Source organism: Centroberyx gerrardi, chromosome 19 (genome assembly GCF_048128805.1).
Source record: "Centroberyx gerrardi isolate f3 chromosome 19, fCenGer3.hap1.cur.20231027, whole genome shotgun sequence".
Lineage (NCBI taxonomy): Eukaryota > Metazoa > Chordata > Actinopteri > Beryciformes > Berycidae > Centroberyx > Centroberyx gerrardi.
This window is the reverse complement of record NC_136015.1, coordinates 3219958-3240809: the sequence shown is the minus strand read 5'-3', so window position 1 is coordinate 3240809 and position 20852 is coordinate 3219958. Positions and strand designations below refer to the sequence as shown.

Genomic DNA, 20852 nt, shown 5'->3' with positions numbered 1-20852 from the left:
AACATAAAGCCTGTCTGGTGAAGTTTACTTCTAGTTCCAAGTTAAAATAAGAAGCTCCAGCAGAAGTCGGGATACAGGAATCCAACTTAACCTACTGTAGATTGATTTCTTTAAGCATAATTCTGCACCAAAATGATTATCAATCAAGAAAAAAATTATTTGCTCAGATCAATGTGAATGTCCAGGCAGCCTGTGATATTGATATGGAGTATCTTTTTTTATTTGTTAGGGCGCCCCCATGAGACGTGTTCTCCGACTGCTGCTGTCCCGTTTGGTGACCGCTGCATTTGGATTTGAAGCATCAAGGTGTTCCCACTCTTAAAAAGCCCTAATGTGGATCCCACAAGCTGTTTTTCGCCCATACGCTCAAGCGCAAACGTAATTTCCTCCAGTGAAACAAGGAGACAGACGGTCCATCTATTGGATTTTACGCACAGCGGGATTGCGCACAGGGTACAGGCCCGCGCGGTGCAAGTTTGCGCGTCACACAATTATGGCAAAGTGGGTGTATGAGTGATAAATTCATCCTAACCACACTGGGCATTTTGTTCACTATATCATACTGTAAAAAAAAAAAAACCGTCACAGCCGCGCCGCTCTGCAGTACATTTGGAAACGCTCATACTGGAACCGGCAGAAGTCTTACAGTAATAAAAAAACGATATATTCAACAATAGATTTTAGAGTTTCTGCAGAAACAAAAACAAACAGACCCAGCAGCAAATGATTCAGATGAAGTTGAGATATGCGTGAGGAGTGCAGAAGCAGAGGAATCCAACTCACCAGGTAAAGTGCGGGCGTCAGGAGGAACACGGCGCACCAACACGTCACCTGCATCCTCCCCCCGGTGCTCAAACTTCCACTAATTTCCCTTGGCTGCCTGTTTCGGCTTCGCGGACCATAAATCCACCTCGGTATCCGCCTCACAGCACGGCCGAGCCCCTCAGCAGCCAAGGCAAAAATGACATGACGCACCCCATGACCGCGCGAACAAAGCTTTGGAGTTGGAGAGAGTGAGAGAGAGCGAGAGAGAGACTGATATAGGACGGTCAGGTGAAGAGGGGGGGCGAGGAGGAAGAGGAGGAGGAGGAGGGGTGGGGGGGACAACCAATAGCGGTTACATGAGAGTTAATCCAGGCAGAGGTTGAAGCAGTGGCATAGTTCAGAGCGGGACGGAGGCTGAGTCGTGGTTTTTCCCCCCCGGGTTGATTGTCTTTGGCTGCCGCGTGTGCGCAGCGGTCGGAGCGCTCCGGTCTGAAAGGGAACAGTGGGGGCTTTCCGCTTTATAACGCGCGCCTACAACACACAGAGCCGGGGAGACACACACACTCACTCCGCTGAGGAGGGGGGGGGAGGGAGGGACGAGGAGGAGGAGGGGGAAGGGGGAAGGAGAGGAGGGGGGGGGGGGGGGGGGGCAGGAAAAGACGAATAAGACGGGAGGAGATTGGTTCAAGACGCGGCAACGCTCGAGAAAGCGGAGTTTTTTTTTTTCTTGTTTTTTTTTTTTTTTAAATAGACGCTCCAAAGCTCGTCAGAAAAAGCAAAAAAAAAAAAAGCAACAAAAAAAAGCAAAGCGTTTCACCTTGGCTGCCGGTTTGCGCGCTTGATATAGATGAATGAGCTGACATTCAGAACTACGTTGCCAATAACTCCAGGCAGGACCCCCCACACCCCCAGCACCCCCCACCGCACCCCATCCCACCCCCAGCACCCCCCACCCTCCTCCCTCTCAGCAACCCCAACCACAGAGATGCTGGAGCTTCAAACCTACAAAAAAAATAGATACTATGAATTTCAGTCTGTGAGTTCAGATTTTACAAATCTGAGGACAATAGCTGTTTATTTTCCATGACGTATTTCCAATCTACTGATAATCACCATGAGCCACCGCAGAGCCCCATTACTCACTAATAGTAAAATTGTATTATTACTATAGTAGAAATACTAAAAGTACAATTTCTAGCTATCTACTGATGGTTACCTACCATTTTTTGGGGGCATTTATGTGCAAATGCGCATGCACACATGCACGCACACACGCACACACACACACACACACACACACGCATATGCACACACAAACACATGCATGAGAACACACACATCATCTTGCCCTAGGTGGACACATGTATTATAGTTTAAACATGCTTGTGTTGTGTGTGTATGTGTGTGTGTGTGTGTGTGCATGCGTTTATGTGTGCATGCATAACTGCAAGCAAGCGTGTTTAAACTATTATACACGTGTCCACTGCCACGCCATGGTGACGTTTGTGTGTGTGTGTTTCCTCGTCTGTGTGTGTGTGCATGCATGTGTGTGTGTGTTTGTGCGTTACTGCAACCCAGTGTGTATTTTATGAGCCACATCAAACTATTATCCATGTGTCTAGCGGCAGGGCAAGGTGAATGGAGCCTGGTCAGATGCTGAGTGTGTGTTTTCTTGGTTTGGGCCAGATAGATAGAATCCTTTCTCCTGAAAACAGAAGGGGGGCGGGGAGCCGAGCTGGAAAGAAAAGACAGGAGGGGCTGTGCTTTAATAAATCCTCAGCAGTCTCATTGCTACAACATTGCAGCGGTCTGGCATTGTCACCATAACTCAGCCAGCAGGGCTGATGGGATCCTGCTCTGAATGGCCCAGATAGCCTTCACAGTCCCAGCATGCCATGCAGTGGCAGACCAGGTTGAGATAAATCACTGGGGGCCAGCTGCCTTCCATTGTGGCTGTGCTGAACCAGACTCTGGGCTACAGTACCTTCAAAGTCCCATATTCAGTTTTCATGATTTTGTTTTCCAATCTGCTATGGCTCAAGATGAGAATAATGTTCGGCATGGTGTTTTGGAAATAAATGTAGTTAAGTTAAAAGTTGAGTTGAATTAGTTAAATGGAGTGAATGTGAAAACTAAGTCCTCACAATGCTGGACCCTGATTGGCCGACAATACCAGCTCCTCTATTTCAGATGCTGCAAACAGGCCTCATTGGAAGGATTTCAGTAATTCTTTAATGAGGGAGCCAATCAGGACCGAGTCCAGTTGTGATGCGTTGACTTGAGTTCTGAAACTGCCTGGAAAAAAGGATGGAGCAGATGTATAGAAATAGAGGAAAATTAGAATTCCTATATTATGGGACCTTGCAGACCTATTATGGGAACTGAGCTACTGGATTCCAGGTTAGGGTTAGGGAATGGAGATGATAAACTCTTTCAGGGATTATACATCTTATATTTATCAGATAGGTCATCAGGATTCATGCACCAGCCAGACCAAATGTCCGAAATCCACTTTTTGTCTCACCTGCCAAGGGCTGGTAAACTGAAAAAATTACCTGCCAAGAATAATTTTTACCCACAAAAATGATTAATATACCCTTTTCATAGGAATTTAACCTTCATTTAACCTGGCAAGTCAATTAGCAAATTTGTATTTACAATAGCAGCCTGAAATATGTCAGCCTATCCATTTTCAGTTGTGTATGAAGTCAGGTAATTTAATTACATTCATTTACAATTTGCTCACTCAGTTATACAATGGATCAAGTTTGTAATTCACCATGAAGTGCAACAGAATTCAAATTACAAGAGCATTTTGAAGCCTCAAAGTCAGTTTTGATTTGATTGGCTCAGAGTCAGACGAAGTATACGGTAGCCAGCAGGGATAAAGTTTGAGAACGAGCAAAAACCAAAGATGGAATAAAACTGAGACGTTCAACTGTTCAACTCAAAAAGTTAGCGGCCAGTGTGGTAGGTGACCCTCATTGATTTTTCCACCAAAGACAGATTTTACCAACATCTGGTGCTTGGTGGGGAATTTCCGACTCTGGCCAGATCGCCATAAACCACCAACACAAACACAACAAACAAACACAAACCTCTTGTAAGTGGTAAGTATGGGCTGTGGACAGGTCCTCAATCTAGTCACATATCACTCAGAGTTTGTCTAGATAGATATATGGTTTCATGTAGCTTTATTGTGTACAATTAGGGAAATGATTGTAACAGTGATTGTAACATGGAACACACTGAAATCTCTTAACTCTAGGAAAGCTTCCAAAGTCTAAGAAATGGCTGAAACTGAAACATGATTTTGAAAACCTAACAACACTGATTTGTACAGAAAGTCGATCTAGGAAAAGCCATGGAGGGACATTTTAAGAGCGAAGATATTCCAATGCTAAAATTCAAAATAGCTGTCAATAGGCCTTTCTAGTGTTAAAGTTTATATAATAAAAAGGGTGAATGAGAATGGGCATGCTGTGTAGTGCTTTGACAAATGTTTTGGAATGTTATCCCAGTCGCCGACATAAAAAGTCAGCGGGGAAAGTATGAGTCTCGTTGCTTTTCAAGGGCACTATAGAGCATCAGTGAAGCACAGAGAGTTACATCTGAGCCACTGAGTTGTGTCAGTGTCAGAGAATGAGAGCCATTCGCAAGAGTAATGTGAGCACAGCCTGGGCCCGGCGCAGATTATAAAAGGGGAGAAAGCGAACATTTCTTACTTCTCAATCAAACACCTGCTCGCCTTCCTCTTTTCATCACCAGATTGTCTCTCATTGCTAGAGTATAGTCAAGAGGTCAAGTTGCTAATTTTCCAAGCGCACCTTTTGGTGCCCATTTATGGCTGGGGGAGGCATTGGGGAGAAAATTACACGGTAGTCTCTTCCTAATAGCGCACTATTGGGCTGCAGGGAGGAGGGGCAGGAGATAAAGACAAGAGAGAGGAAGAGGATGATTGCCCAGCTGAGTGACGCTGGCTTCCGGTGGCATGAATATGCTCGGCTGGCATGGCTCCATCCCCGATTGTGAGGGCAGATGTTGCCGCGGGCCCTCAGGCATGGCCGTGACGCGGTGGCAGGTTTGCATGGCCGCCGCCCAGCCAGATGCCATCTGAAGTGTCACTCCACATCCGCGGCGCGGGATAGGAGTCAAACCGGCCTTGACCAGAAGGGCCGAGGGTGCGTTTGCATGCCATGTGTGCCTACAAAGCCCGGGCTTCTGCAGTCATGGTTGAGGCTGCCAATGCCTTTCATGTGGATGGGAGAGTGGGCGGGCTGAGGGGGAGTTGACAGAGACAAATGGCTGAGCAGAGCGTCGGTCACAGGATGCAGCTGCCGCACATCAACCGCTTCCTCATCACAATTAGAATGACTGCCGGCCTCGCTACGGAGGAGGAGGGTCGGAACTCAAGTTTTTCATTTTGTTCATGGAGGGTTTGAGTGCATCACGAGTCTTCCGAGTGAAAAGAGAGACTTGCGACTTTTTTTGTCAGAAACTTTCCAAACTAGTCTTGTTTCCTTTGAGAGGGGATGTCGATACTGGAGTGCGTCCTTGCTTTATTCATCTCCAAAACCATTTTGACAGATTGCAGCTGCTAACGGCTCGATGAAAATGGTGAATAGGGAGGGAGAGAGAGGGCATCCTTGCTTGGTCCCCCTGTGCAAGGTGAAACTTTGTGATATTAAACCATTACTAGTGATAGTGGGCATAGGGGAAGTGTACAGAACCCTTATCCAACTAATAAATGATTCTCCGAAAGTGCTGCAAATAAGAATTTCCAATGGACTTTGTGTTTAATGGTAATATTGTTGTTTTTGATTTCTGGAAAGATGAATGCTGTATTAAGTTGAATATTGCACATGTTAGTAGATGAGCGCCTTCCTTCGATAAAACCAGTTTGATCAGGATGTATTAACAATCCAAACCATTAGCGTGTTTGCAAAAAAAGGCTCTCATTGGTATCAAGGGTAAAACAATACTTGGGGAAAAAAAAGGAAGCCAAGGCATTCTCTTGTGTGCAAAAGTTAAAGCTGCACTCGGCAAGAATTTAATGTAAAAATACACTTGTCTTATGAGCCTAAATGATAACTTGGGATTGCAACAGAGAAGAGCGTCCCATCTCCAGATACCATAGATATTTGCCCAAATGGAATTCTGAAGTGATGAACCAAAACTTAAGAGTGAAATCTAATCTGTCTTCTAAACAGCAGTGTGCAGCACTCCGTCCAGAGAAAGCTGGACTCACCAACATTAGATCTTTTCCCTCTCTCTTCTCTTTGGTATCATTTGATATAAAGCATTAGAGACCAGCCAGGTTGGTAAACATGAGCGTGCTGAGAGCAGTTTACTGACGACACCTTACAGGATTTCTGGGTAGGCTACTGAAGTTTTCAAACAGTTACCTCGCGCTGCCATTTGGGGCCGCCAACAAGCGAAGCTGCCTAGTGCAGCTTTAAAAAAGCCCACTATTTTTCTATTTCTACCCTTTATGTTTTTGCATATGTGCCTTCATCAGAGGCACCTCAATTAAAATGGTAAGACAGATGACAATCACCTTTTTCCCATAGTCTTCTCTTCTCTCACACCAGTGTCGTCCCAGCTTTTGTATAGAAAGATTGGTGTATGGAGGAGTTGCATTGGCAGACTTTTCTCAAACCTTTTGTCTTAAAAAACAGACTGCCAGTTTCCTTGATTGAGGTAGTGCTTTATTTTATCAGCAGGAGATTATCAGTTAAAAGAGACATCTTTTATCTTTGGGCTTAGGGGAATAGAACTTAGGAACAGAGAGTGCTGTGTCGATGCTCTTTAGTGCTTGACCTAGTATCCTCCCTTAATCAAATTTTCACCAGATCTTGATGTCTCCGAGGTCGCCGCAAAGTCACCCGTTTGAAGTGGGTTTTACAACATGACTTAATTGATTAGGCCAGCCTGTAGGACTTCCTTTTCTTGGCAGGGGGAATTTAATTGGAAGACAGAGACATGATTATGAGAAGTGCTGATTAAATGAGAGGACCAAGACCATGTAGACTGTCTCTGGATCAGGATGGGTTCTGACGATAAAGGCAATTACATTACTTCAACAAGCAGAGGACAATTGACTTAACCATTGGCGGGATATAATAATTCGACTTAATTGTCTATCCACATTGCTGCATTAGGATAGTATCAGCGCCTTCTGGATCCGCCCATGGACAAAACACAGTGTGGCAATAAATACCAGAATAATGCAAATGTTAGGAAAGTTTTGCCACCCAAATTATTTCTGTCCTCTGATCCAGCATCAGCTGTTCGACCTTTGTGTATCACTACTTCCTTCGTTTTCAGCCATGTTTCTTTATCTGTTTCTTCTGGCAAAGGTTAATTCACACTGACCCAAACCTCTCCAACTCTATTACTCCTCTTTCTCTCCCATAGAGCTGTAAGTTATCTGTAATTCAACAGCTACTAGCTCAATCCTTGAAAAAAAAAAAAAAATAGACAAAGTATAATATTCTTAAGATATCAAGAGTTTTACAATAATTTATATTTCACATTCTGTTCAAATATTGTTTTTGAAGCTTTGTGACAATACAACTGTTTGGGCAGCAATTCAGTGAAGCCTATGTGAATGCACCACTGTACTAAAATGATGCCTGCATCAAGCTAAACAGCCTGCACATTAACAGTCTTTTAGGGACATCTTGTGGTGCAAAATCATATTACAATACATTTGGACTTTGGAGTGATGAGGTGATTTAGTGCTATAAATCACACCATCACTGAGTTCAAGGAATAGATGGTCCTACTGGTCAACTTAGCTATTAAAGTAAAGACTAGTGCATCTCTCATAGAAAGTGGCATATGTGCATATGTGCACAGTGGGATGGCAAGGCCTCATTATGCCGTGATCATATACAGTGCTTTTGAATCTGCCGGCACATTTTGTTCTCAGACATTTTGCATGGTTTGGTCATTGCAGGCATCTCCTCACATCTATGCGCCTCTTGTTTTTGACGCTGTGTGTTTTGGTGCGCTGCCCTGGAGCGCCACGCTGAACGTCTCAACTTTAGCCACTCAATGTATTACGTCAATGTCAGAGAAAAAAACACATTCTGCAGCGCTTGGAGGGAGGTAAACAGCCTCTTACTGGTGAACATTAACTGACTTAAGCTGCATCCTCCGTTTAAGAATGGACTCTTCATCCTCTTGTTCAAGAGCAAGCAGAGCAATCACCAACTTTCTCTTGTCAATCTTTATTTTCAACACTGTTATTACTTCAGGTTAGCCAGTTAAGGATAATAAGATAGCTTGCAACTTGTTGACAAACTTTGTGTTGCATAGCAAGCAGAATGATGTAACGCTCCTTGCGTCCTTTGAGCTGTTGCTCTGTTACGGGACATTCTGAAAGGCTTAATGTGAAAATGGCTCAACGAGTCAAAAAAATATTTAGCGTTGATGGAAAATTTCGATTTTTTTTCTCAGGTATAAAGCAACATAAGAACTAGACATGCTGCAAAAAAGTGCACAGGCAATGGTCTTGTTATGAGTAGTGAAACTGGAACAATTGACTTCATAGTCTCCTGTCCCGGCAAAAACATTGTTGGTGCGGACATGGACTGCACATCATTTAATAATATTTGTGTATGAGGAGCCGTATAGGCTATCTTCCAAACACACACACACACACACACACACACAGGTAAAACACTCACACACACACACGTGAAACATTTATACATATGTATCTGAAACACTCACACACACACGTGAAACACTTGCATATACATTGGTGAAACACTTGTACATGCATATCTGAAACCACTTCATATAAATACATAAAACACCCCTGCATGCATAAGTTAAACACTTGTACATGAATGTGTAAATTAAAAGTATACATATATGTACAAGTATTTTATATATGTATGAGTGTTTCACATATGTATGTGTGAGTTTCTCACATGTGTGAGTGTGAGTCTCAGTATATCCAGAAGGTATAAACTGAAGGTGGAAATAAAGCGCGGCTGGATGAGGTATTCAAAGATGGCGGCCCATTCATTCCAACGAAAGTTGCTCACCCAGCACATACGCCAAGTTTCTACACTTAAACAAATGCACAATCAAAATGCGGATAATCACATGTTGTCCCTGCTCACTGAATGGTACACATTGAAATCATTTGTTGACAGGAACTTTAACCTTTGGGATAATGCTGGTTTACCTAGTCACAACTGTAACTAGAAGCAAAGGCAAACAGTGAGCTGCTTGGAGACTATTTGTAGTTGTCATGTCATTGGTGATGTCATGTGATCGGCATGAGGGCAAATGTGTAAACATCACCTTAAATCGAGCAAAAAATCTATAATGACTGGCAATCTTGCATAACAGGTGCGCTGCTCGGCTGCGAACCGCGTCTACGTTTGCCTCTGTTTGTCCAGTTAAATGTTGTGGAATAAGTCTTTATTTTGCGTGAAATGTCTGTCATGAAGGTTGGATTTGCACTTGTGAAGTTTGTCGTTCTGTTTGGACTACGTTTGCAACTACATGATGATCAAGCAACAACACACCTGAGTACCAATATGGACAGGTGTGGCAGGGAGACCCGACCCACGCTATCCTACAACCGAAAGCTTTGATCCGCACCGCTGCAAGGGAATAAAGTGAACCAACTGCCTTCAGTGATTTGGGATTACATCCCCCAGGAGTTTAGAAGAACTGGTGGATGGCGAAACAAATGGGGGAGGGGGGGGGGGGGGGGGGAGGCATCCGGAATCGACTGCAGCAAAGGCACACTAGACCTCCACTTCCATCCATAATTCTTACCAACCTGCACTCAGTGAACAACAATCCGAGCCTACCCAAGGTACTGACTCCCTATATGAAATCACAGGATTTCCATTGGTGAGAGCGGACAGAAACGCCAGCTCGGGCAAGAGTAAAGGAGGCGGGATCTGTGTGTACATCAATGAACTGTGGTGCAGACAGTACACAATAAGAGACAGAATTTGCGATCCTAATGTTGAGATACTTTGTATGACATTGAGGCCGTTTTATTTGCCAAGAGAATTTGGTTGCGTTCTGCTGTTTCTTTGTTTATGCCCCGCCCAGCGGCAAAGCAGCACAGGCGGCCGCCACTATAGCAGACAGTGTACACAAACTTCAGCAGATACACCCAGACACTACTGCCATAGTGCTTGGTGATTTAAATCATTGTAATTTGGACAGCACAATGCCTGGGTTCCACCAGTATTTGAAGAATCAGACAAGAAAAGACAATATTTTGGATAAGTGCTTCGTTAAACCTAAAGGGGGCATATGAGTCCAGGATTAGACCACCCATTGGAAATTTCCGATCATAACGTAGTGCACTTAATTCCAGCATATAAGACAAAACTAAAGAGCAGTAAACCAGGGGAGAAAGTTGTACAGATAGTTAAGATAAAGGTCTACCCTAACAATAAGACCTACATTAGCAAGGATATCAAACATACCATGGGTCTGAGGAAGCATGCGTTCAGGAGCAAAAACTTTGGTGAACTCAAACAGGCGGAAAAGGACTTAAAGGGGAAACTGAGGGAGGCAAAACGGGCACACAGGCGAAATCTTGAGGATGCTTTCAAAGCTAATAATCCCAAAAAGACTCTGGGACACTATGAAGAGCAAGACAGGAATGTTTTCATCGAAGAAACCAATTGCATTAGAAAATGAGCTTGTGTTTTCAAAAGAGCTGAACTCTTTTTTTTACGCATTTTGGAACTGTAGACAATTCTGAAAAATGTGCTGACATTCTTAAAGCTGTTATACCTACTAGCTCAGACAGGATTGTCATTACTATCGACCAAGTCCGGATCAGTGTAGTGCTTTTGTTTTGAAATCTTTTGCAAGGGAATTGGCCCCAACACAATATTCCTGTAGCATGGAAGACCTCTCACATTATACCCCTCCCTAAGACACAGTGCCCCAAAGAACACAATGATTTTCGACCAGTCGCCCTCACATCAGTTGTTGTGAAGTCATTGGAGAGAATTTTGGCCCAGCATCTCACCAGGGCAACTTGCAATAAACTTGACTCATATCAGTTCGCATACAAATGAGGAAATCACACAAGTTACATCATATAAATACTTGGGGGTACACATAGATGCCACCTTGTCTTGGAACACATATATTGATTTTATCTGCAAGAAGGTACAGCAGCGTCTTCATTTTCTTCATAGGTTGAGGTCTTTTGGGGCTAGTAGTCAGATTCTACTTTTTTTTTCTCATCCATAATCCAGAGTGTTATGCAGTACTGCATCACAACTTGGTACGCCAGCTTGTCCATCCAGCTTAAAGCCAGGCTGTCCAGACAATACAACAAGATTGTTGGCCAGCCACTAGAGGAACCTTTTCAGGCAGCTTACCTCAAGAACATGTTAAGGCTAGCTGATAGTATCTCCTCCGACCCTTTACATGTGCTTATAATTATGATGTGTGATTGGATTTTGGGGGGAGAGTGCAATACAGCGGCTTAGCGCAATATGGGGGTAACTGAGGGTCCCTGTGCTATTTATTTATGTCTATACTTGCATTAAATCTCCTTGCAAGTATAGACAGTGTGCGGGATTCTATTCCTTCTTCATCATCTACCTTTTTGGTTCTTGTCCTACGCACCTGTCACACAAAGACCTTTAGGTGTGCAAAAATTTATTTTTCTTGACTATATTGTATGAAACGAAAAGATATAGTAACAAATGATCTTTTAGTAGGCTACCCTCTAGTGGGTGAAAACAAAATTACAGGTATAGACAGGTCACATAAGGTACTGAGCCTAAGATATTTACTGCAGTTTCTTCTGTTTTTATCTTACTTTTGGGACATCAAGTGAGGCTGTTTTCTATGCATGTTTTTTGAGTGATTTTAGATCACTTTTTGTTGTTTGTGATCCTTTCTGATGATAAAGCCTTTTATCTAACCAGGATAACACCTACAGTAGATTTTGCTATTGCTGAATCTTAGCTTGTACTCAAATATTCCTGCTGCCCTCTGTGGACCGGGGCTCTCTAAACATCCACCTGTTATAAACTAGTGCTCCGGTCAAAAGATGATTGGTCTTGTCTTATCACTGGAGTATCTTCTTCAAATCTGAGACTGTGTTATAATGCTTAATACTCCTTATAATGTTTCTCCCATTTGACATGGAACATGTGGAATGAAATGATTATTTTGAAATAAATGTTTACGCTACATTTTGTGTTGGATCATCTCTTAAAAAGGTCTTATCTATCATCACATTGTAGTTCATTGCCCTCAAATTACTTTTCTCCATGTTACTTTGGTTATTACATTTTACCATATTATATGTTTTTTCCAGTCACAAATATCAATATTGTGTTACTAACAGTGTTTTTAATTGTACAAGCCAGCCTTGCAGAATATACACTCCTAATTTTTTTAATGTATTTTCCTTGTGAATACTTTCTGCCAACACTGACTAAAGCCACACATCTAGGCCACACAGTCCAAGTTAATGATCTTCTGGATATACTGAGATCACACTGTAGAAATGTTTCATGTATATGTGCAAGCATTTCATATGTATGTGTGTGAGTATACAGGACTATACATGCGCACACGTCCTTCACATGTTGAAAAAACTTGTAAAGGACACCACAACTGAAGACATTTCGCCTGGCGCAACACCTACGCTACATGTGTGTAACGTCTGTGTGACCATTGTAAGTCTATGGCAGATCCTGGTGTGATGTCAGGCGTTTGGTCAGATCTTACAGGTCTTGGTCAGGTGTCAGGTAAGCATTTCAGTGACTGGAGGTCTAGTAAGCTGAATGAAATCACGCCCCATACCCATAAGGATGCTGATGATAATGCTGTGTACTATAGGTGCTAATGTGTGTGTGTGTGTGTGTGTGTGTGTGTGTGTGTGTGTGGCTGAACAGTAGAGAGGAATGGATCAGCATCTGGAAAGAAGGAAAAAACACATAACTGTAAACAAACTCAAAAGAGTGTCTCCAAAGAGTCATTTTGTATGGAAATGTGTATTTTTATAATTTTTTTATAATTTTATCATTTTTATGATTTTGGAAAATACAATGAATGAATGATTTGTGACCAAGTGTAGAAAATGTGATGAAGAAAATGCTGTCACATTATCAGCATGTAAAATATATAGATGGAGGTAAGTGATGGAGGCCTAGTGGTTTGGTAATCCATTACCTCCAGTTGGTGATTATCACAAGGCAAACAATAAACAAAAGATCACCAGTCTCTATAGAAAATCATTATTTCCCCCTATCATACAAGTTTGATACAACTTACTAGAGGCCAACTATGAATTTATATCATGAAGATTTTTGTCATCTTAAAAAATAAAAAGTTGGGCAAACTGGCTTTAGGTGGTTTACTCTATCTGTAGAAATGAGTCCAGGCGGCCAAATGCGCATTATTAGTATATTAACAGGTGAAAGATGAAGAAGAAGAGACATTATGTTGTAAGAAGGTCCAGTTATTTTATGGTTCTATGTTGCTAGCTGCTAGTTCTTAGAGTCAGAGAACAGCTGTGATGCCACAGTGCAACATTCCCTGTTTAAATGCTGTTTCGAATGAGAATCATCACTTGTCCCAACAGACTTGACCTGACAGCACGCTTCAACTGAAGAGACTTTAACATCGATCCGCTATATTCATTTGTTCATTCATTTCTTCACTTATTCATTCATTTGTTCGTTCATTTCTTCATTTTTCGTTAATTCATTCATGTATTCGTTGTTTTGTTTAGTTTATTTTTAGTTTAGTTTGTTTTTTTGTCCGGTTTTTCTTTCGTGGTTTTTTTTCTTTTTCTTACATTTTCACAGCAAAAGCCGGACCTGGTTGGGACTTGGCACCATGGGCAGCGCCCTCTCCAAACCGGTAAGATTGGCTCATTTTCATCTTTATAGTGGAAGAAATGTGTCTTTCTTGTGCGTTTTCACGGCGTAACTTGAGCTACAAGTAAGAAACTTTGTGAAGGATGTGAAATGCAGCTCAGAAAAAAGTCGCGTGTCAAATGAGATGTGACGGTTTCGAGTAAAACAGAGTAATTGTTTCATTAATTATGAGTTATTGTGGATTTTCATGGGTCCGCGGGGTCAAAGTGTTGCTAGTTCACGGAGCTTCACTCTAAGCTTCTCTACAGCGCGCGCGGACACTGCACTTGTTATTGTTTGAATGAAGCACGCGCTTTAGCTCGAGCAGCTGTTCTGACTTTAGAATGCTTTTGACCTCAAACTGAACACACACACGTGATGTTTCAATATTTAGAAGAAAAAAATGGTTTCTGCAGCAAGAGCCACGACCAGCGATATTATGTTTAGATAATAAATCAATAAGAACTTCATTCAGACAGCGCTTTCCCAAACAATCATTTCAAAGTTCTTTACAAAGCAAATAAGGTATTGAATAGTTTACAGTAAAAGTAGATAAAAAGGAAACAAAAACAAATGAAAATAGAAAAAATGAGACATACAAAATTATAACAGGGATAAAACAGGACATAAAATGGACATTATTATTAAACACGGGTTATTCCTAAACTAAAATGTATCTTTATTATGAAATAAATTATTATTATTTATTTATTTTGTCCTGAAGTACTACTCCAATTTAGTAAATACTGGGTGTTTCAAAAGTGACTATATATTTTAACAATTAAATAAAAAATAATAATTTAATGCTTCAGGATCCATATCCTCTGTTCAGTCGTCCAATTCAGTGTACCTGCAGGAAAAATATTTAATAATACAGTGAAATATTATATATAAAACTGTATCACATTTATTTGCCCTGATGAAGACATAGTGTCAAAACCATGGTCGAAACTTTGGCTCAGTAACTTATTATATGTATCCCATATAGCCTACTGTAGCCTATTATAAGTGTGCTGCAACTCTCACGCCAGCGATCTGGTGGAAGCGTCTTGCTGCCTTCAAGTGCTCCTCATTTGCTCGTACTTTCGAAGGTTCCAGTCGTAAATACAACTTCTCGTGTATTCAAGTACTTTTTCAGTCAGAAATAGCTAAACTGACCCTGCAACAAAAGTAGCGTTTTTGGTCACAAATTTCACAACACTGATATTTTAATAAGTGTATTAGCTAAAGTTATTGTGCGTGGTACCAGAAGTTAAACAAAAAGGGAGAATGTCACATCTTGGCTTCTTAGTTATCATGTAATTTTATTGGGTCTTTCAAGTGCGTTTTTCCGTAATTAAAATTTTTCTGACAGCATTTGAAGCAGCATCTGCTCGTTACTGTTGTGACGGAAAATCTGGGAGATAAAGTAACCTACGCCTGAATATTGGACCACAGTGCAATGGTTTGGCTTCAAAACATTTGTATTATGCTGTTTGGATTAATTTATGGTAATTTGTACCTTTTTGTAACTAAATAAACTATCTCTATTCACTCCAGTTGTTTTGGAGTGCTATGGAGCTGCGCTAAGCTAGCTTGCTGTGTGTTATATTGAAATACAAACTTCACCAGTGTTTCAGCTGACAGGAGGGTCATTAGATAATGACAAAATTTCCAGTTTTGGGTTAAGAGAGCTAAAATCCTCCAAATAAAATTATAAAGCACTTTGTTTAAATCCCTGATAATTTTCATTGGGCCAATGAGACAAACAGATCTAGATATTCCTTCTGCTTTGGACAAGGGTACCAGACCAAACAAATAAGTCTCTCATTAGCCATGGATTGAATTTTTTCTTCAATTGAATAAAAATAGCATTACAATTACTTCTCTGTTGTTAATCTTTATATATAATTCTACCCAGGTACGATACAGTATTTTGAAATTCACCTTGTTGTTTCTAACAGGCTGTTGACGATGGCAGGCCGACTCCTAGCCGTGCCTCATCCACTGTGGTGAAGAGACGCTCTTCTCTCCGCCTTTCTCCCCTCTCCTCTCCTTCCTCCTCCCCCTTCACCACTTTTTCTTCCTCCTCCTCCTCTCCCCTCTCCACCACCATCTCTTCCCTCTCTGCCTCCATCTCTCCCCCCTCCACTCCTGTTTCTCCCTCCTCCTCTTCCCCCTCCATCCGTTTCTCCCTTCCCCTCTTCCCCCTCCACCACTGTTTCTCCCTCCTCCTGTTCCCCCTCCACCCATGTTTCTCCCCCCTCCTCTTCCCCCTCCATCCCTGTTTCTCCCTCCCCCTCTTCCCCCTTCACCACTGTTTCTCCCTCCTCCTGTTCCCCCTCCACCCATGTTTCTCCCCCCTCCTCTTCCCCCTCCCCCTCCATCCCTGTTTCTCCCCCCTCCTCTTCCCCCTCCACCTCCACCACTGTTTCTCCCCCCTCCTCTTCCCCGTCCCCCTCCATCCCTGTTTCTCCCTCCTCCTCTTCCCCCTTCACCACTGTTTCTCTCTCCTCCCCTTCCCCCTCCATTCCTGTTTCTCCCTCCTCCTCTTCCCTCTTCACCACTGTTTCTCTCTCCTCCTCTTCCCCCTTCACCACTGTTTCTCCCTCTTCCACCATCCGCCCCTTGACCTCCTCATCAGATCCAGACAGCCAGGATCTGAGTGTGGAGAACAGCGCCATCGACAGGTAGAATATGACACAGGCTAATTCAGGCTAATGATATATTTTTACTGTAGCTGTTCAGCAGAAATCCAGCCATCACTGAGAGCTCCATTCTCTTCCATTATTCAATTTGTCTGGTCAAACCAACTTAAAGGGACACTGTGATGTTTTGAATTCTAGATTTGTTCCCACTAAATACTGCTTGTTAGCATTGCTTTCATTCATTCATTATGGAAACAAATTGGTTGCCATGGGTAGCCAATGAGCTAGCTGTCGACACATCAGTATCCATGACTTTCCATGAATCATGCTGCCAATACTAGCATGCCATTGTTTAGTTGACTGAAGCGTTTAGTTGATTGAAAAATAACACTTTAAGTCAAAAAGTCAAGGTTTCCCTTCAAGTGGCTTGTTTTAAGTGAATGAAAGTGGTTCCTGCAATGCTGAGAAATGTTGTGGGGTGATATTAACATTTTGAGATGAAACTGTAAGCATCATGTATGTCTCAGTATCATGGTCAGTGTGCCTGTGTAGCTGCTTTGTCCTAAATTAAGGTAAACTGTTTTTTAGGATTCCAGCAGTTCCTGAGGCACTTGGCCAGGAAGCACCGACTGAGTCTCCTGGCATCGCTGCCACAGCAGGTATATTTAATAACAGATATGTTATGATATGTATGTATGATATATATATAGAGTTATTATTCATATGCTACTCCAAAACTACTCTCTCATTAGTTCATGTTTTTCTCCTCATAAGTCTCCTTGGAGCTGCCTTGCTCTGGATCTCTGGAGAGGTATTACTGTTTTTCTCCATGAAACAGGTTTCTCATACAGCAGTGGAAACCTAGGACAGTTTAGAGATCAGATATGTTGCTTATACATTTTCAGTGAATATTCCTGTTTTCCTGCCTTTGGCTCCATTCTTTTTTTGTGTTGCTCAGATCACATCCCTGCTAGTCTGCCTCTCTCTTACCAAGCCCCTCTCTTTCTCCTTCTCTCTCTCACTCTCTCTCTCTCCATCTTGTAGGCCAGTGCAGGCAGAGGGCAAACCATCCTTCAAGTCCAGGAGCCTGCTGTCGTTCTTCAGCTGGTTCAGGAGGAGCAAGACCCAGAGAGGCCAGAAGAAGAAGCTGGGGTATGAGACAAAAATGAAATTGATCTACCTTGACTCTTCATTTGATTCCTGTTTAATTAGTATAAGGCAAACAAAATCCAAGCAGGAAAAGTTTAATTATTCTAATTGCACTTGACAGTATTGGCGGCTGTAGCAAAAGGTTTTAGACTGAGTCATATCACTGCCATTACAAATCATGAATTTTCATCAGATGTCGTGCATAGTTTCAGTCAGATCGGTTTTCACAAAGAATTGCTCTAGGTTCATTAGAAGCAGTTTGGGTAACAGAACACATTATAAAGTTATTCTATTTTTATGGGTGTGATTTTCCTCTCAGGTTGCCAAACATTGGGAACACCTGCTTCTTGAACGCCACTCTCCAGGCCCTGTACAGCCTCCCCAGCTTCTGTGCTGACATCATGGGGCAGGAGGCGCTGTGGAGCCCCAAGACCAAAACCAGCCTGAAGCTGCAGAGGTGCAGTAGAGCAACACACACTAGGCTACAGGTTGACTGAGAGGTTCATTGCTTTACTGATTGTTCCCTTGGTATTAAAAGCAAGTCATAAATACTTAATGCTCTCAATCTCCTGTTCCCCAGGTACTTTGGGGAGCTGTACAAGGCGAGGCAGGGTCGAAGCTCCTACCATGGCAAGAGGAGGCTGCTGAGGTCGGTGAAGAGCAGCTTGGCCGTGTACAACGAGGAGTACAAGGAAGGCTTTCAGCAGGTACACAAATGAGCCTAGCATTCATGATTTCTTTTTTACTGCAGTATTTGTGTGATAAACATATTTGAATGGCTTGCTGATCTCTTACAGGACGCCCATGAGTTCCTGATGCTCTTCCTCATGGGCATGAAAATGCAGGGCGAGACGCAGCAGGGGACGTCCACAACACCGGACTACGTTTGTCCCACTCTGAACTTCGAGTTCAAGCTGCAGTGTGTCCGCACCTGCTCCAGGTAACTCAACAGCAAACTGCATTTACTATATTCATGATGTTTTATCTGAACAATCACAGAATTAAACATGAAACAACAAAGTACATCACTTATCACTGAGGATCACAGAACTGTCCAATGATCTGAGTTCAAGTATTTTTCTCCTCCATGTCTGTTTTTAAAGCTGTGGTAACAAAGTCTACCAGGAGGAGGAGCACAACAACCTGTCTCTGGACCTCTCCTCCTGCCTGACCGACAGCCTCGCACTCTACTTCAAAGTCAGTATACAGAGGATCAGTTCAGTTCTCTATGAACACACACACACACACACACACACACATTTACGTTAGTGACTCTGTGTCTCTTGTTCCTTAGGCATCAGAACTGGAGTGTACCTGCTGGCAGTGCCTTGGCCCCCAGGCGACAGTGTCCAGAGGTTTCCTCACTCTACCCAGGTAAGTCCCAGACATGAACCTGCCCATGATGTTGTAAACTACACTGTCTTTCTATAGTATGTGTTAATGGTACTCTCTCTTTTAACAGAGTGCTAGTGCTTCACATGAAGCGCTTCTGCCACGACGGGGCAGAGCTGAGGAGAGTGGATGATGCTGTCTGCATCCCTCCAGTTCTGTCTCTGGCCTCCCTGTTGGAAGAGCAGCAGGATGTACTGAGGTAAACCATTACACTCCATATTGGAACAACAGCATAATGACCTCGAACATACTATGTACATATATTTACTGAGTCATTTCACAAACCAGAAATAGCACCATGAAATGATTTAATGTACAATAAATGCATGTTATACCACCCAAAACAACTCTAAACAATGTAATGGAGTTATTTTGATTATTCTCACTTCTCTGATTGAAAAGCTTTTCTCTTTCTAGTTCTTTTGAATGAGCTCATGACTGTCTGTCAAACTGGCTTATACAGGACTTATAGATTTAAGAAACTATAGTCTTTACTAGCATGAATGAGCACCTGCCTATTACTGTACACTTAGGTCATGTCTGAAAACAGTTTCCTATATATATTTGTCTTAAATATCACATTGTTCAAAATGGATGCTCTTTCCTTCATAGCTCCCCAGGTGGCAGCAAGACGTCACCGCTGGCAAAACCCCTCCCAAGCTCAGGTGAGAGAAAATTTTAAACCTGTTCAATGCTAAGCTAACTAGAAACACCCAACTTTAGTTTGTAAGTTTCCAAGTAAAACAAGATTCTGTGGTGTGTCTCTCAGCATCAGTTGATCAGCTGGAGAGCTCTGGAGACAGAGACAGATTTCAGCAGGGAGCTTCTGTGGTGAGAGAGAAATAGGGAGAGACAGCAGAGATGGAGAAAGAAAATACATGTACAAGAGAGAGAAAATGTACTGAATAGTTACTCATGGATAGAGTAGTTTAAGAGCCTTATTAAAAAGGCATCACTCACCATGTTTCTTTACAGCAGGATCACAGTGTCCAGAGCAGCTACCACCTCTCTGCAATCGTCTCTCACCTCGGGGAGAGCATCGACTGCGGTAATTAATGTCACATACATCAGACATAAATATGGATCTGGGACACACACACACACACACATATAAACAAACACACAAAATAAAGCTTAATCTGCAATGTGTTTTCTGTGTCCCACACAGGTCACTACATCAGCAATGTCGCAGAGGGACACGGCGGGGAATGGCTGACCCTAGATGACTCCCGTGTGACGAGGACAGACGAGGCCACGGTCCTGAGAGACAGAGAGGACACCGCTTACCTCCTGTTCTATGTCCTCAGGTAAGGCTTTGCCCTCACTGCTTACAAGAGGAATCAGTGAACTGGCCTGTTTGAGCCTTCAAGCAAACTTGTAAGTAAGAGAGTATTGAGTGAATGCCCTGTCTTCTTGGTCCTCTTTTCCTCTAGTGGTGCAGGTGAGGGGGACCCTGCACCTCTGTAGCAGGAACAGGAGTCATCAGGAGCTGTTTGCACCACCACCAGCTGTTTGCTCCGTAGTACGGTGACCATTTTAGGACATCCTCAGCCGCCTTTGTCATTCGTAGATCTACTTTGTCAAATTTAGATGGACTTGTGTCGGGTTTAGCTGTCTTTTGTCGGACTTAGATGGACTTGTGTCGGGTTTAGCTGTATTGTCAGACTTAGATCTAGTTGTATCAGGTTTAGTATGTCTTGTCAGACTTAGATGGACTTGTGTCGGGCGTAGCTGTCTTGTCAGACTTAGATGGACTTGTGTCGGGCGTAGCTGTCTTGTCAGACTTAGATGGACTTGTGTCAGGTTTAGCTGTCTTTTGTCAGACTTAGATGGGCTTGTGTTGGGTTTAGCTGTCTTGTCGGACTTAGATGGGCTTGTGTAGGGTTTAGCTGTCTTTTGTCAGACTTAGATGGACTTGTGTCAGGTTTAGCTGTCTTTTGTCAGACTTAGATGGACTTGTGTCAGGTTTAGCTGTCTTTTGTCAGACTTAGATGGACTTGTGTCAGGTTTAGCTGTCTTTTGTCAGACTTAGATG

At 42.7% G+C, this 20852-nt stretch overlaps 2 protein-coding genes across 2 annotated transcripts in view; one reads left to right on the top strand and one right to left on the bottom strand.

Moving 5' to 3' along the window:
- Positions 1 to 837, bottom strand: part of nxph1 (neurexophilin 1) — a 35023-nt gene extending 34186 nt beyond the window's left edge. The window contains exon 1 of the mRNA XM_071914980.1: positions 784 to 837. Coding sequence (XP_071771081.1) covers positions 784 to 837 — 54 coding nt within the window. The remainder of the gene's footprint in view (positions 1 to 783) is intronic.
- A 4229-nt stretch (positions 838 to 5066) lies between these two features.
- LOC139924054 (ubiquitin carboxyl-terminal hydrolase 37-like) lies at positions 5067 to 20284 on the top strand. The gene is made up of 14 exons (XM_078290528.1): positions 5067 to 5166; positions 16273 to 16318; positions 17321 to 17428; positions 17745 to 17882; positions 18006 to 18132; positions 18223 to 18365; positions 18529 to 18622; positions 18720 to 18799; positions 18888 to 19016; positions 19430 to 19482; positions 19587 to 19648; positions 19793 to 19865; positions 19986 to 20124; positions 20251 to 20284. The coding sequence occupies exons 1-14, from the start codon at positions 5067 to 5069 to the stop codon at positions 20282 to 20284; spliced, it is 1326 nt and encodes a 441-aa protein (XP_078146654.1).
- The last annotated feature ends 568 nt before the right edge of the window (positions 20285 to 20852 follow it).